The sequence below is a fragment of the Sardina pilchardus genome, chromosome 9 (assembly GCF_963854185.1).
Source record: "Sardina pilchardus chromosome 9, fSarPil1.1, whole genome shotgun sequence".
NCBI lineage: Eukaryota > Metazoa > Chordata > Actinopteri > Clupeiformes > Clupeidae > Sardina > Sardina pilchardus.
In genome coordinates this window covers 23,364,737-23,377,236 of record NC_085002.1, presented here as the reverse complement: position 1 = coordinate 23,377,236, position 12,500 = coordinate 23,364,737, and the positions used below count along the sequence as shown (strand labels likewise).

At 45.1% G+C, this 12,500-nt stretch overlaps 1 protein-coding gene across 1 annotated transcript in view; it reads left to right on the top strand.

The window, feature by feature from the left end:
* The window catches only part of grip2b (glutamate receptor interacting protein 2b), a 199,593-nt gene that overhangs the window by 159,573 nt on the left and 27,520 nt on the right, over positions 1-12,500 (top strand). The window contains exons 10-16 of the mRNA XM_062546401.1: positions 2,321-2,446; positions 3,306-3,461; positions 3,861-4,047; positions 8,676-8,821; positions 9,481-9,561; positions 10,946-11,009; positions 11,287-11,432. Coding sequence (XP_062402385.1) covers positions 2,321-2,446; positions 3,306-3,461; positions 3,861-4,047; positions 8,676-8,821; positions 9,481-9,561; positions 10,946-11,009; positions 11,287-11,432 — 906 coding nt within the window. The remainder of the gene's footprint in view (positions 1-2,320; positions 2,447-3,305; positions 3,462-3,860; positions 4,048-8,675; positions 8,822-9,480; positions 9,562-10,945; positions 11,010-11,286; positions 11,433-12,500) is intronic.

Here is a 12,500-nt window from a genome sequence, read left to right as displayed (position 1 = left end):
TGTGGTGGTGCAGTTCTCATGCTTAGCGGCCTGTCATATCCGTCACATCCATGCTGAGCACCAGTGTGTCTCTGGTGAAGACGAACATCACCTGCCTCCAGAGAGTTGTGTGACCCCCGCCGCAGGCTCGTCTCTCAGGTGACGACGGCCTGGCAAAGCCTCTTACGCGTGAACAATAACGATAACGACGCTCGCTCAATCCCTCTTATCGTCCGCAGTCAAAGTGATGGACGAAACCTAAAGCTAATTCAGACCTCTTAAGCGAACAGGCTTCTGCAAGTTCACCTGCAAAAAAAAAAGAGACGGAATTGCTTCGTCTTCATCTGTTTATACATAGACTGGGGTGAAATGGGTTTTAGATTTGTGCGTTCATGCCTGTCTGCTGATGGATTTCTCGACCTAGGCAATCAAGGCAACTCAATCAAGGCAATACTGAGCTGAGAGCAAGTCAAGCATATCTCTTAGTCGTGAAGAAATGGGTGATTTGCGTTGGTTAGATTGTTGGAGTTTGCTCAGGATGAAACTTCTACTTCATAGTGCAAAATCCTTTCCTGTTTCCACCGAGGAACAACGGTCATTCACTTTGGTCACTTTCCCACTTGCTACTGCAGGTCAACCCCCTTTAGAAAAGAGAAAGACAGAACCATCACAGGTACATCTAGTTGCTAAAGTAACATTCCCCATCCACTAGCATCCAGACGGCTAAATCAGGCAACTCTTGATGTCATCCTTCTCGTCCAAGACTCTGAAAAGCTCCTTCTGCCGTGACCTACAGTACAGAAGCCATCGCAAAACTCCAACTCCCACAGAACTGACAGGACAGCTGCAGGGTGACATGAGGTAGAGGAAAGGCCTTGTCTGTAGTCCCCTACAGCCACTCAGTCTCACACAGTTCACCCCAGGGGGGTAATAGAACGGGGCATTATCATTCAAACAGAATAACCCCAGAGGTTCTTTAACAGGGAGTTGCATCACCCTTGTGCTCCTGTTCCTGGGGAGAACAGGGATGGTACGGAATCCCAGAGTAATTATACGGGCCGCTCCGATGCTGCTCTGTGGAGGATCATTTGTCATGTGCACACTCATGCGTACCCAGTGACAGCAATGCTTCCTGTAAGTGGGTCAGTTTTCTGCATATCAACTCCGCAAATCAAGCATACACTATATGCATTATACACGCTTAGTATGGTTCAGTAACCTTTGGGTGTATGTAAATATTCACATACACATGTATTTGGATGTACCATATTACCTTTAGGCTATGATCTATTCATTTAATATCTGTCTTGCTAAGGTAGGGGAAGAAGAGTAAATTGAATTCAATATGCAAGGCTGCTTAAAATGCAGAATTTTTTTTCTTTTGTCCCCAGGTGTTTAGTCAATATCTGGGGCTAAGTGAGCCCTGCTAAGTGAGCTACGTTTTTTAAAGTCAACTTTGGCTTTAACAGTCTTTGCTCAGATTGCCCTGCACTGGGAAATGCTTCCCTTTGCAAAGCTGAAAAGGATGCAGAGGTTTAGATATCCAGTACTAAGGGGTACTGAACTGTACAGCATGGGATAAGTGTGCTATTGAATTGATTCCATTTGTATGAACTAAATTGCTAAAGTCAGTTTTGAATGGACTCCCTGCCAAAGCCGAAAGAACCCAGGGGTTTCTCCGCACTGCTAATACATCTCCCTTTTGAAAGATATGCTGTTGAGAGCATAGGGGAATGGAATCATGAATAAAAATGTCACATCTCTTGAATATCGCAGAAATGAATGATCATGTTGTATTACCGTAAAAAGAAGTGACCGAAGCATTGGAGCTGTGTTTACTGAAGCACACTTTCACACTTGGTGTGTGACATGGTGTGTATCATTGTGTTCGTTGTGTATATTTGTTGTTCTGTTTGTTGTATATTTAGTGTTGTGTGTATGCTGTGTGTATGATGTGTGTGCATTATTCTAAAGCATGATAGATTTCCGCACGAAGACCTGGTCGTTTCAATGCCACTGCACCAAGTCACAGTAGACCAGCTTAATCAGCACTGCCTTGGACTTTATATTGACTCTCTGCCTTTATTGATGCTGTGTCTGTGTGTGTGTGTGTGTGTGTGTGTGTGTGTATGGATGTATGCTTGATCTATGCTTGTTTGTTTGTGTGTGTGTGTGTGTGTGTGTGTGTGTGTGTGTGTGTGTGCGCGTGTGTGCGAGCATGCGCGTATGTTTGTATGTGTGTCTGCGTCTGTGTGTGTGTGTGTGTCTGCGTCTCTGTGTGTGTGTGTCTGCGTCTCTGTGTGTGTGTGTGTGTGTGTGTGTGTGTGTGTGTGCTTTGCAGTGAAGGTCCTGAAGAGTGACCACCCTCACTCGTGGGATCCGTGTGTGAACTACTGCCATGCCCAGCACACGGGCCACTGTAAGACCTCCACGTGGAGCACCTCCAACAGCCAGGACTACTGCAAATGTAAACGCACAGCCCAAGCTCATAGAATGCTCATAGAACGCTCCATGGCCTTTTGCGCCCCCAACGTCCTCTTCCAGGCAGCGCTGCCACTGTCGACTTAAAGGCACTTAATCCTACCCCTAACCCTAACTCTAACCCTAACCCTAACTTCCTAACCTTAAACCCATGCCTAACCCTAGCGCCTTCCAGGCAGCGCTGCCTTGAAGACATCATTGGGGGCTCAAAACACCAAGAAACTCATAGAACACACTCCACACACACAACATACCTGCCATCGTTCTTTTCTAGCAACTGTCTCATTTGTCTGTCTTGTCACACGCCTCTCAAGTTAAATATACACAAACTTGCATGCAGAGAACTACTGTAGTTATCGTGTGAATTTGACATGCAAGCAAGAAAGTGTAACTTCAGGTTGCCGCCGGATCATCTCATTTCTCTCCAGCTCTGGTGTTTACGTCATCCCTTGTTCTCTCTCCCTCCTACTCCCTCCTTCCTTTTTCTCTCCCTCCTTCTCTCTCTCTCCCTCTTTCTCTCCTTCCATCTCTTTCTCTGCATGCTGTAGTGTTGCCTGAATTCTCTAACAGCCAGGCACACTTACATACCATGCACTTCCTTTTTCCTCCTACTACCTTCTGTGTATTTTCCTACCACTCTCCATTGACTAGACTAGGACTTCATCTTCTGCACGGTCATCCTCTATTAGTAGTATTTATTGTACTCTAGTCGAGTTCATTGTTGCCCAAGGCCCCCTTAAGCTTGAATGTAGTTGCTCATTTTATAAGTTGCTTTGGATAAACTTAGCGCGCCCGCTAAATTAATGAATATAAATCAGTTTCCCCCTCCCTCTCTCCTCTCGCAGCTGTGGTGTCCACTAACTTCTCTCCGGGCTCCACCACCACCTCTGGGATGACCAGCCAGACGTCCAGCACGTTGCCCCGCACCTCACACCCCCCGATGAGCCCCCGCAACTCCATGCTGAAGAGGAGGCAGCGGCAGAAAGACCACAAGAGCTCATGTAGGTGACCTGATGTAGCGGACATGTAGAGTAGCGCTTTTACAGTAAAGGAGATTGAAAACAGATCAAATGAAACATGAAAAGATGTCTCTGTGTGTGTGTGTGTGTATGTATGTGAGTGGTTGGGTGAAAGAGAGATAGAAAGAGAGAGTGAGCGAGAGAGATAGCGAGAGAGAGAGAGAAAGACTTGACTAATGATTTGTCCGTATGACTATATTGTGCCTCTGTGTGTTTGTGTATTTGTGTGTGCATGTGTGTTCTATGTCCATTTGTATTTATGTATCTACTGTGTGTGTGTGTGTGTGTGTGTGTGTGTGTGTGTGTGTGTGTGTGTGTGTGTGTGTGTGTGTGCGCGCGCGTGCGTGCGTGTGTGTTCATCTCCCCTCTCCTCCTCCACAGTATCTCTGGCCTCGAGCTCGGTGGGTCCGGGTGGGCAGATCGTGCACGTGGAGAGCAGCGAGGTGACTCTCGGAGGAGATCCGCTCAATGGCTTCGGCGTGCAGCTGCAGGGAGGCATCTTCGCCACCGAGACGCTCTCTGCACCTCCGCTCATACGCTTCATCGAACCTGACAGTTCCGCCGAGAGGTACAACCCTGGACACGCACACACACACACACACACACACACACAGACACACACACACACACACACAAATGCCCACGCACACACACACATACACGTGCGTGCACACACACACACACACACACACACACACACACACACACACCCGCATACACACATTCAGGCACACAAACGCCCACGCACACACACACACATACACACACATGCGCACACAGGAACACACACTCATGCTTCTTTTCATCCGTGTTGACACACAGAAATACACCCACTCACTCACATGGATGCATTCATGTATACACAGACACACACTGATTATTGCAATGACGTAGTGTAGTTTGTGTTATTGTTGTCAGGATGATGATGTTGCTGTAAGAAAGACATTTTCCCCAATGACTGTAAGGGGTTCAGGGGATGTGGGATGCAGGAGCATTCTGGGTAATTTCTCTGCAATGCCTGTCATGAAACTGCCCCCTACTGGCTGAAACTATGCAGTTCATCAGCAGTGGGTCTGAAATTATTCCTGGACACATAATTGGAACACACACACAGACTTTCTCTCACGCACGCACGCACGCACGCACGCACGCACGCACGCACGCACGCACGCACGCACGCACGCACGCACGCACGCACGCACACACACACACACACACACACACACACACACACACACACACACACACACACACACACACACACACTCACACACACACACAATTCACTGTTAATATAAATTCTAGCAAACTATTCCCTTACCTCACAAAGTGCCAACAAGACCAAAACCTTTGTGCCAAGTACACACTGCTAAAATGCCAAGGCTTCCCCTGCTGTGAGTCACTCTCAATAACAGTGTTTACTCAGTGAGTAAAAGAAAAGACAACGAGAGATGCAAAGTGTACACACAGGCATACACAGTATGAGTCTGCGGAGGAGTTACAGGGTAGAGAGCTACAATTTATTTTCAAACATGGTCATCTGTGTAGATGGTGAGAGATACAGCATATGCATGAGGTATGCTGGTGCCTGGAATACAGTCATATAGGATGTACCCTGAATAAGGGCATTTGAACATAAAACATCTCAGGTTCTTTAGATTCAAATGCAGTCATTTCCTGTATATTAGCCGCAGGGCAGTGTTTTATGCAAGTTAAAAGAAACAAAAACTAATATTAATACCATTTTAACTGCACCAGTATATTAACCTCAGCTTAAGCAATTTTGCAAAATCAATGTATAAGCCACGGCTAATAGTTGGGAAATTACGGTAACTTGTTTTCTTCAGGGTGGATTTAGCTTTTTAACCAGGTTCCCAGACAAAGTAGCCTACCAGAACTATCCATTTTAGAATGACAGTTTCATGGCTTTCACTTATGGTCACCCCCAAGCCCCGCAAGTTATTATTTAGTATAAGAATAAAAGCGTATAAAAGTATAAGAGTATAAGAAATGCTGTTATCCCCATCGGTCCATAAGGAATAATGGAGTCTCATATACTGCATCATGGCATTTAATGGGAGTATAATGGAGTATAATGGGAATCATTGTCTTTTGATAGAATGGTGTGAGAGAGGAACCAGCACGTCTTGTTATAAATTTAAGCATTAATCCCCGATAGGCTTTAGGTTACAAAGATTTAAGAACAGCTAAGGGGTGTTGTTACGCTAGCGGAGTGGCTAAAACCCCTCTTACTGTAGCTGTTGTAAAATCAGCCTATGGATACCATACGAAATCACCTGTGGCCCTTTCTAATTATGCAACTAACCTAACTAGCCTAATTAATAACCATAATGATCTGTGAGCAACAGCAATTCTCCATGATTCTCAGCTCTTCTCTAACTCTTTCTCTAACTTGAACCTTAATGCTAGTTTTGTGTCCTCTCCAAAGCCATACTCTGTTCCTCTTTTGTCACTCACTAGATTGCATTGCTACTCTGTATACTGGGCCATGTTTATAAAGAGTTGTTGTATGAAGTAAAGCTTTTGTGAGCAGGCCGGGTGATTGATATGATCTGGGCACTCTGTCTCCTTCTGTTGGATTGCTGTTGCACAGGATTACATGACTGCTCCGTGCCTCGACTGAGAGAAGCGTGTGGCTGTGATGTCTCTTCTATTGCTCTGTGCCTTTGATCCTATCGGGCCGACAACACGAGGATCTCTGATCATATTCCCACACAATAAGACAGCCGCATAATCCACCCCTCGTGCGGTGGATGCACTGAAACCAGGCTTCCACAGGCTGCGACAGGCTTCCTAGCAATGACGAACAGCGATATAGAGGGTCATACAGGGCAGGCATCCCGGCACAGATGAAGAGAGGAATGGGAGGATTATACCGGAATGTTAATAATCTGTTAGCCGAGGGCCAGAATAATATATCAGGAATAGGCCTGATTTGGGCTGCACTCACACCAAATCAGAACATGATTTGGCCCAGATTAGCTTCTCAGTGGTGATGGGTACCTCTGAAGTGGGTCTGACCCTGATATGCTGCATTTGGACCAGAACCAGGCCAAATCTGGGCCTGGTTGGATCAAGATCACGTCAGATAAAAATGGACTAATTGACATCCAACAGGAGAGGAGTGTGGACCAAATTGACTATATTCATGGCAGTGTTGGCAGCTCTCTTCGTCCGTCACCAGGGGTGCTGAGGGTCAGTAACCTGAGCTGATCTCTCATGCTGTCTTGCCCTCACCATTGCTCTGATGACATGAGACGCTGTGTTTGAAGCTGTGCCTTTTCGCCAGGACTCCAATATGAGCTGCCTGTGTGTGTGTGTGTGTGTGTGTGTGTGTGTGTGTGTGTGTGTGTGTGTGTGTGTGTGTGTGTGTGTGTGTGTGGAAAGGAAAGCAGGCTGGCAGAAAGCAGGCAGGGTGAAGAGCTGATACTGCAGGCTGTATGTGGGTCAGTGCTCAGCAGGGTCCGAACCAAAGGAAGAGCCTCCTATCACAGCAATTTAGGCTGTGTGTGTGTGTGTGTGTGTGTGTGTGTGTGTGTGTGTGTGTGTGTGTGTGAGAGAGAGAGAGAGAGAGAGAGACAGAGAGAGAGAGAAAGAGGAAAAAGAAGGCTGTGACACTGTGTGTGTACAGTATATGTGTACGAATATGTTTGATCTTTAATATGTGCATGTGTCTGTATAACCTTAGGTGTGTTTGTGTGTGCATTTCATTCACATGTGCGTACAAGTGTGTGTCCACGTCTGTGTGCCTGTTTTGTTTATGTGTGAGAGTGTTGGAGTGTGCTGCAGTGTGTTGAGCCATGGCAGGTATATCTGTTTGCTATTAGAGGAGGCACGGAGAGGCTGCTGGAGGATCCACAGCTCATTGCTGTAGCAGGAGGCTCAAATCACTCCCCCCACCAGGAGGGCCAGGACTAGGGGGGGGGGGGAGAGTGGGATGCACCCCTCTGGGCTGGCTGGGTGCTGCTGGTGGTGATTTGTGTAATTATTCAATTATGTTCTCACTGGCAACTGTCTCAGGGCACGTACGGCATCCCACAATGCACTGCTCCACCAGCCTTGAGGAGTCTCAGTTGGGGGGCGGGGGGGGGGGGGGGGGTAGCAGAGTGGAGATGACAGCACTGAGATTTCAGGGGCATTTTGTTAGATAGCAGTGTAGTGCTGGCCAGCCTGTCCAGCAGATGCAAGAAGCTAGTCACTGTGGACAAAGGAACCGCTCCAGACTTGTTTTTGTTTTTGTAAAAACGCGCATTGTGTATAAAGTAGGCGTCGTCGGAACAAATTCTCCTTATCCGTGCCAGTGAAGGTGTCCTGCATATGATAGAATCGACGAGAACAAACTGCCACTGTTTAAAATTCTTGAAAATATATTATGCATTCTGCATTTTGCAAATCAGTCACCACTTAATTCAGTAGATTTTTCAGACTTAATTCAGATTTTTTTCCATCAACCAACACTGATCATTTCAGTTTGTCACGACAACTGCAGAAAGCACTGAGGAATGAAGTTCCCTATATAGACTAAGACCCCTTCACGTAGCTTGCAGTTCATCCAGCAAAGGCCCTTTCATGAAGAAGGGAATTACATCTTCCACATCCAAATGGGTTGTGTCGCACCCAGTTTCATTCAAGATTGCACTGTGATATGTTCTAACGGAGCCCTTTTTTTTTTACAATTTATGATGACACCACTCACCAGATTGGATCTTTAATATCACACAACTAAGCAACACCTTAAATCCACCCTGTCAGGTCTGCCTTCTCAGAGTTCTTTCACTGTTGAGTTAATATCCTCAGTGAGTGATGTTTCAGCTTGGTGCTGCCTGCGGCTCTGCTCCTCATCTAGATGTGCCTCTGCATGCCCCTGGCTGTCAGGGATATCTGATGGAGGGTGTTTCTTCTCTAAGGGGAAAATGAGGAGATTTTACAGGTATAGCAGGTGACCTTCTGGTAGTTCTCGCAGCAGCAGGTGGATAGGAACTGACTCAAGATCAGTAGTTCTGTCAAAACGGATGGAATGAATGAATGAAAAAGGTTCTTTGTAGCAACTATTTCATTAAAAAGATGATTTGCTGTAGGAGATTCTTGTTGCAGTGCCCTGAACTTTCCTGGAAGACATTCGAATAACTGTTGTGTGTGTTTATCTGTTTGTGTCTTTGTGTTTTTGATTGACAGGTGTGGGCTGCTTCAGGTTGGCGACAGAGTGCTGTCCATCAACGGTATCCCAACTGAGGACGGAACTCTGGAGGAGGCCAATCAGCTGCTACGAGATGCTGCTCTGACCAATAAGGTCACTCTGGAAGTGGAGTTTGATGTAGCAGGTCTGTGAGTTTAAAATATTTCAGAATCAGAATCATTTATTGTCAAGGGTTTTGTTTTTTTTTTATGCGGAAAAAGTAACAATGATGTGTGCAATACAAAGTTCAAAGTTCGGAGCTGAGTATACTGGAGTATAGTGTACAGACGGGGCACAAAAGGCTCTACCTTGTTTATTTCCTGGGGCGCCAGGTGTGTTTGAACCTGCCACAATTTTGAGTGTAATTAGTGTCTACACATCTTTCTTTATCAAAACATACTGATTCACTATAACACCCAACCGGGTCCCTGTAGACACAAATTACATTCAGAAAAGCGGCAGGTTCAAACACACCTGTCTCCACAGGAAATAAACAAGCTCACCGAGAGCCTTTCATGCAACTACTCCATTGCAGAGGGAAGGACACTGTTCAATCAGTAAGACTTCATTGACTGCTGCTGCACTACACAGCACTGCACACTGCACTAGTTAGTAAAGATTTACTATAACCTGATTAAATGTAATCCTAATCCTTACCAAACCTCTTGAGTTTGAGTGCAGCTTGATTTAAATTGCGGACAGTTTGTGTTTGTTAATATGACGTCCTGTGTGGAGAATAAGAAGATAAACTCATGTTGGTCAAGTCCAATGTTAACTGAGCCCATGTGCCTCTACTCTCCCCAGAGTCTGTTGTACCAAGCAGTGGTACTTTCCATGTGAAGCTTCCCAAGAAGAGAGGCGTCGAGCTGGGAATAACTATAAGTGGTGAGTTTTATGAACATGCTCACACACACCCACAGACACACACACACACACACACACACACACTCGCACACGCCCACCCCCCCCCCCCACACACACACACACACACACACGCCCCCCCCCCCCCCCCCCCCCCTTCCCCCCACACACACACACACATACACACACACACACACGCACACACGATGGAAGTTGATGTGAAAAGAAGCATTTCTGCACAAAAAACTAAAGACGCTGAAATTGGATGGATGGAGCAGTTTCACTGGTATTTAACGGTACAAATTACTTGGGCATTTAGCCACCCCCGTTACTCCTTCTTATTTCGAATGGCACAGGAAGCATCCAGGTTATTTATGAGCTGTCTGCCCTCCTCTGTTTATTCATAGCCTGCATTTGTTCACAAGCCAGATCCTCAGACCCATATGAGGTCCAGCTCTGTTCAGAGTGGGCTGGTGCCTGAGGCCCATATTTCACACAGCCTGGGAATGCCCTGCCAGCCCGCTACAGCCTGTTTATGCACGAGGCTACAGTGCACACACACACACACACACACACACACACACACACACACACACACACACACACACACACACAGTCACACACACACACACACACACACACACAGTCACACACACACACACACACACACACACACACACATTCATAATAGTAGGAGTTTTGGAACTCTGTTGCCATTTTGATCTTGGCAGAGCCATTTCAGGGGGTTAGAGGGTTCATGGCACCATAAGACATATTTTTCCCACAGGAACCCGCTACTGAAAGTTCACTGTACTTGATTTTATAGCCACTGCAGTACATACTGTAGGGTGTTTTCAGTACAGTAGCTCCTGTACTTGGCTTCAAATCAGGTCTTTTAATACCCAGGACAGTTTACAGAGGAAGAGATCTACTTTTAGCTTGCTCTTTTCAACAATGAAGAAAATATCTGTAACTTCTGTGGGAAATAATAATAATATAAAAAGTATGACGATCAAACTCATCTGGTTATTATTAGACCACGTCAGTTCCATTTGCTGTTATTTGAAGACATACCATGAATATTCAAATACACTTTAGCTTTTGATGTAAATGCTAGCCATTATGAAATTATGTTTGTTTTTTGTTTTTTTTGTAATGTTTTTATGTTTCAATTTTAAGATAATTCCCTATGGAGAAGAATATTAACGCTGAATGTCTTTAGTGAGTATGTGATCATGCGTGAGTGTGTGTGTCTGTGTGTGTGTGTGTGTGTGTGTGTGTGTGTGTGTGTGTGTGTGTGTGTGTGTGTGTGTGTGTGTGTGTGTGTGTGTGTGTGTGTGTGTGTGTGTGTGTGTGTGTGTATGCCTGATTGTGTATTGAAACAGACACTTTTGTTATTTGTTCACAGCGAATAAGAAACCGGGGGAACCATTGATCATATCAGATATTAAGAAAGGAAGTATGGCTCATAGGTGAGTAAACACTAATCTCGTGTATCACAGACATAAGAGCCAAGACATGACACCAAAGAGCCACCTGTGCTGTATTCCAGTTAGTGAAACCAACCAGCAGGGGGAGACAGAGGGTCTTTCTTAAACATTGACTTATTGCGAGACTCACTATCTCACTAAGTGATTCATTGTTCCAAAATATGTTCAGGTGTACAATAAGAAACAAGTAGTGCCTGTTCATCACCTTCATGTTGCTTCATTTGTTCTCTGCTTGTGCTGTGGGATGTTGTGTCCCCAGAACAGGGACACTGGAGCCTGGGGACAAGCTGCTGGCCATCGACAACATCCGGCTGGAGAACTGCGCCATGGAGGACGCCATGCAGATCCTGCAGCAGAGTGAGGACCTGGTCAAGCTGAAGATCCGCAAGGACGAGGACAACTCTGGTACAGACACACAGACATACACGCACACACGCATGCACGCACACACACACACACACACACACACACACACAGACACACACCCCGACACACAGAAAGATAAACTCTCTACATGTTCTCATGTACACATACTCACATACTCAGACAAAATAACTTATACTTACACATATGCACACACTCAAACATACTCTCTCTCTCTCTCTCTCTCTCTCTCTCTCTCTCTCTCTCTCTCTATCTCTATTTCCTCTAAACACACACACACACACACACACACACACACACACACACACACCTGTGCACATTTAATCATGGACCTTCACTGTGTACAGTAACCAGTGAAATATAACCTTATCCTCACAAAATATTATGACAGATAAACATGTCATGTCCTTTTATAAACACATAGACACACGTTGCCAAGGCCAGCTTGAGCACACAGATAGTGTTTTATTTATTTTTTATTTAACCTTTATTTAGCCAGACAGATAGTGTTATGACTGCTGATGGTCTAGATGTGGTCTGGCCGCCCAGATACACTGAGCTCATCCAACTGGACCGTAGAGACAGAGATGACTCATGGAGCCTGCGCCAAATCAACGGACCTTATACTTAAAATAGTGAACATCTTATTTCAAGGCAGATTAAATCCGTTCTTAATAGAGAAATTCTGTGACTTTTCACATAGATCTCCATTTTTCGAGGTCACCGAGTAATGTTGTACAAAACAAAATGAAAACAGTTGGGTTTTACCCAACTCGAGTGGTGTCAAGTGTGTGTTTATATAGAGAGTACATTTATTAACAACAGGAGTATATTTTACATTGTACATTTTACATTGTACATTTTTATAAAAAATAAAGAAAGAACAACAGATTTCAAAGATTTTAGATTTAGAATTAGAACCAGGCAAAGAAGCTCCTCAGGTCTTATGATTAAAATTAAGAAGATTGCAAATATGTAGACTGGACATAGTCCCTTCCCAATCTTTAAAAAAAAAAAACTGATGATTATCAGGGTTCTTATGACGGTTTCTGTATTGACGTCTATATATATTTATATACGTATACTTAC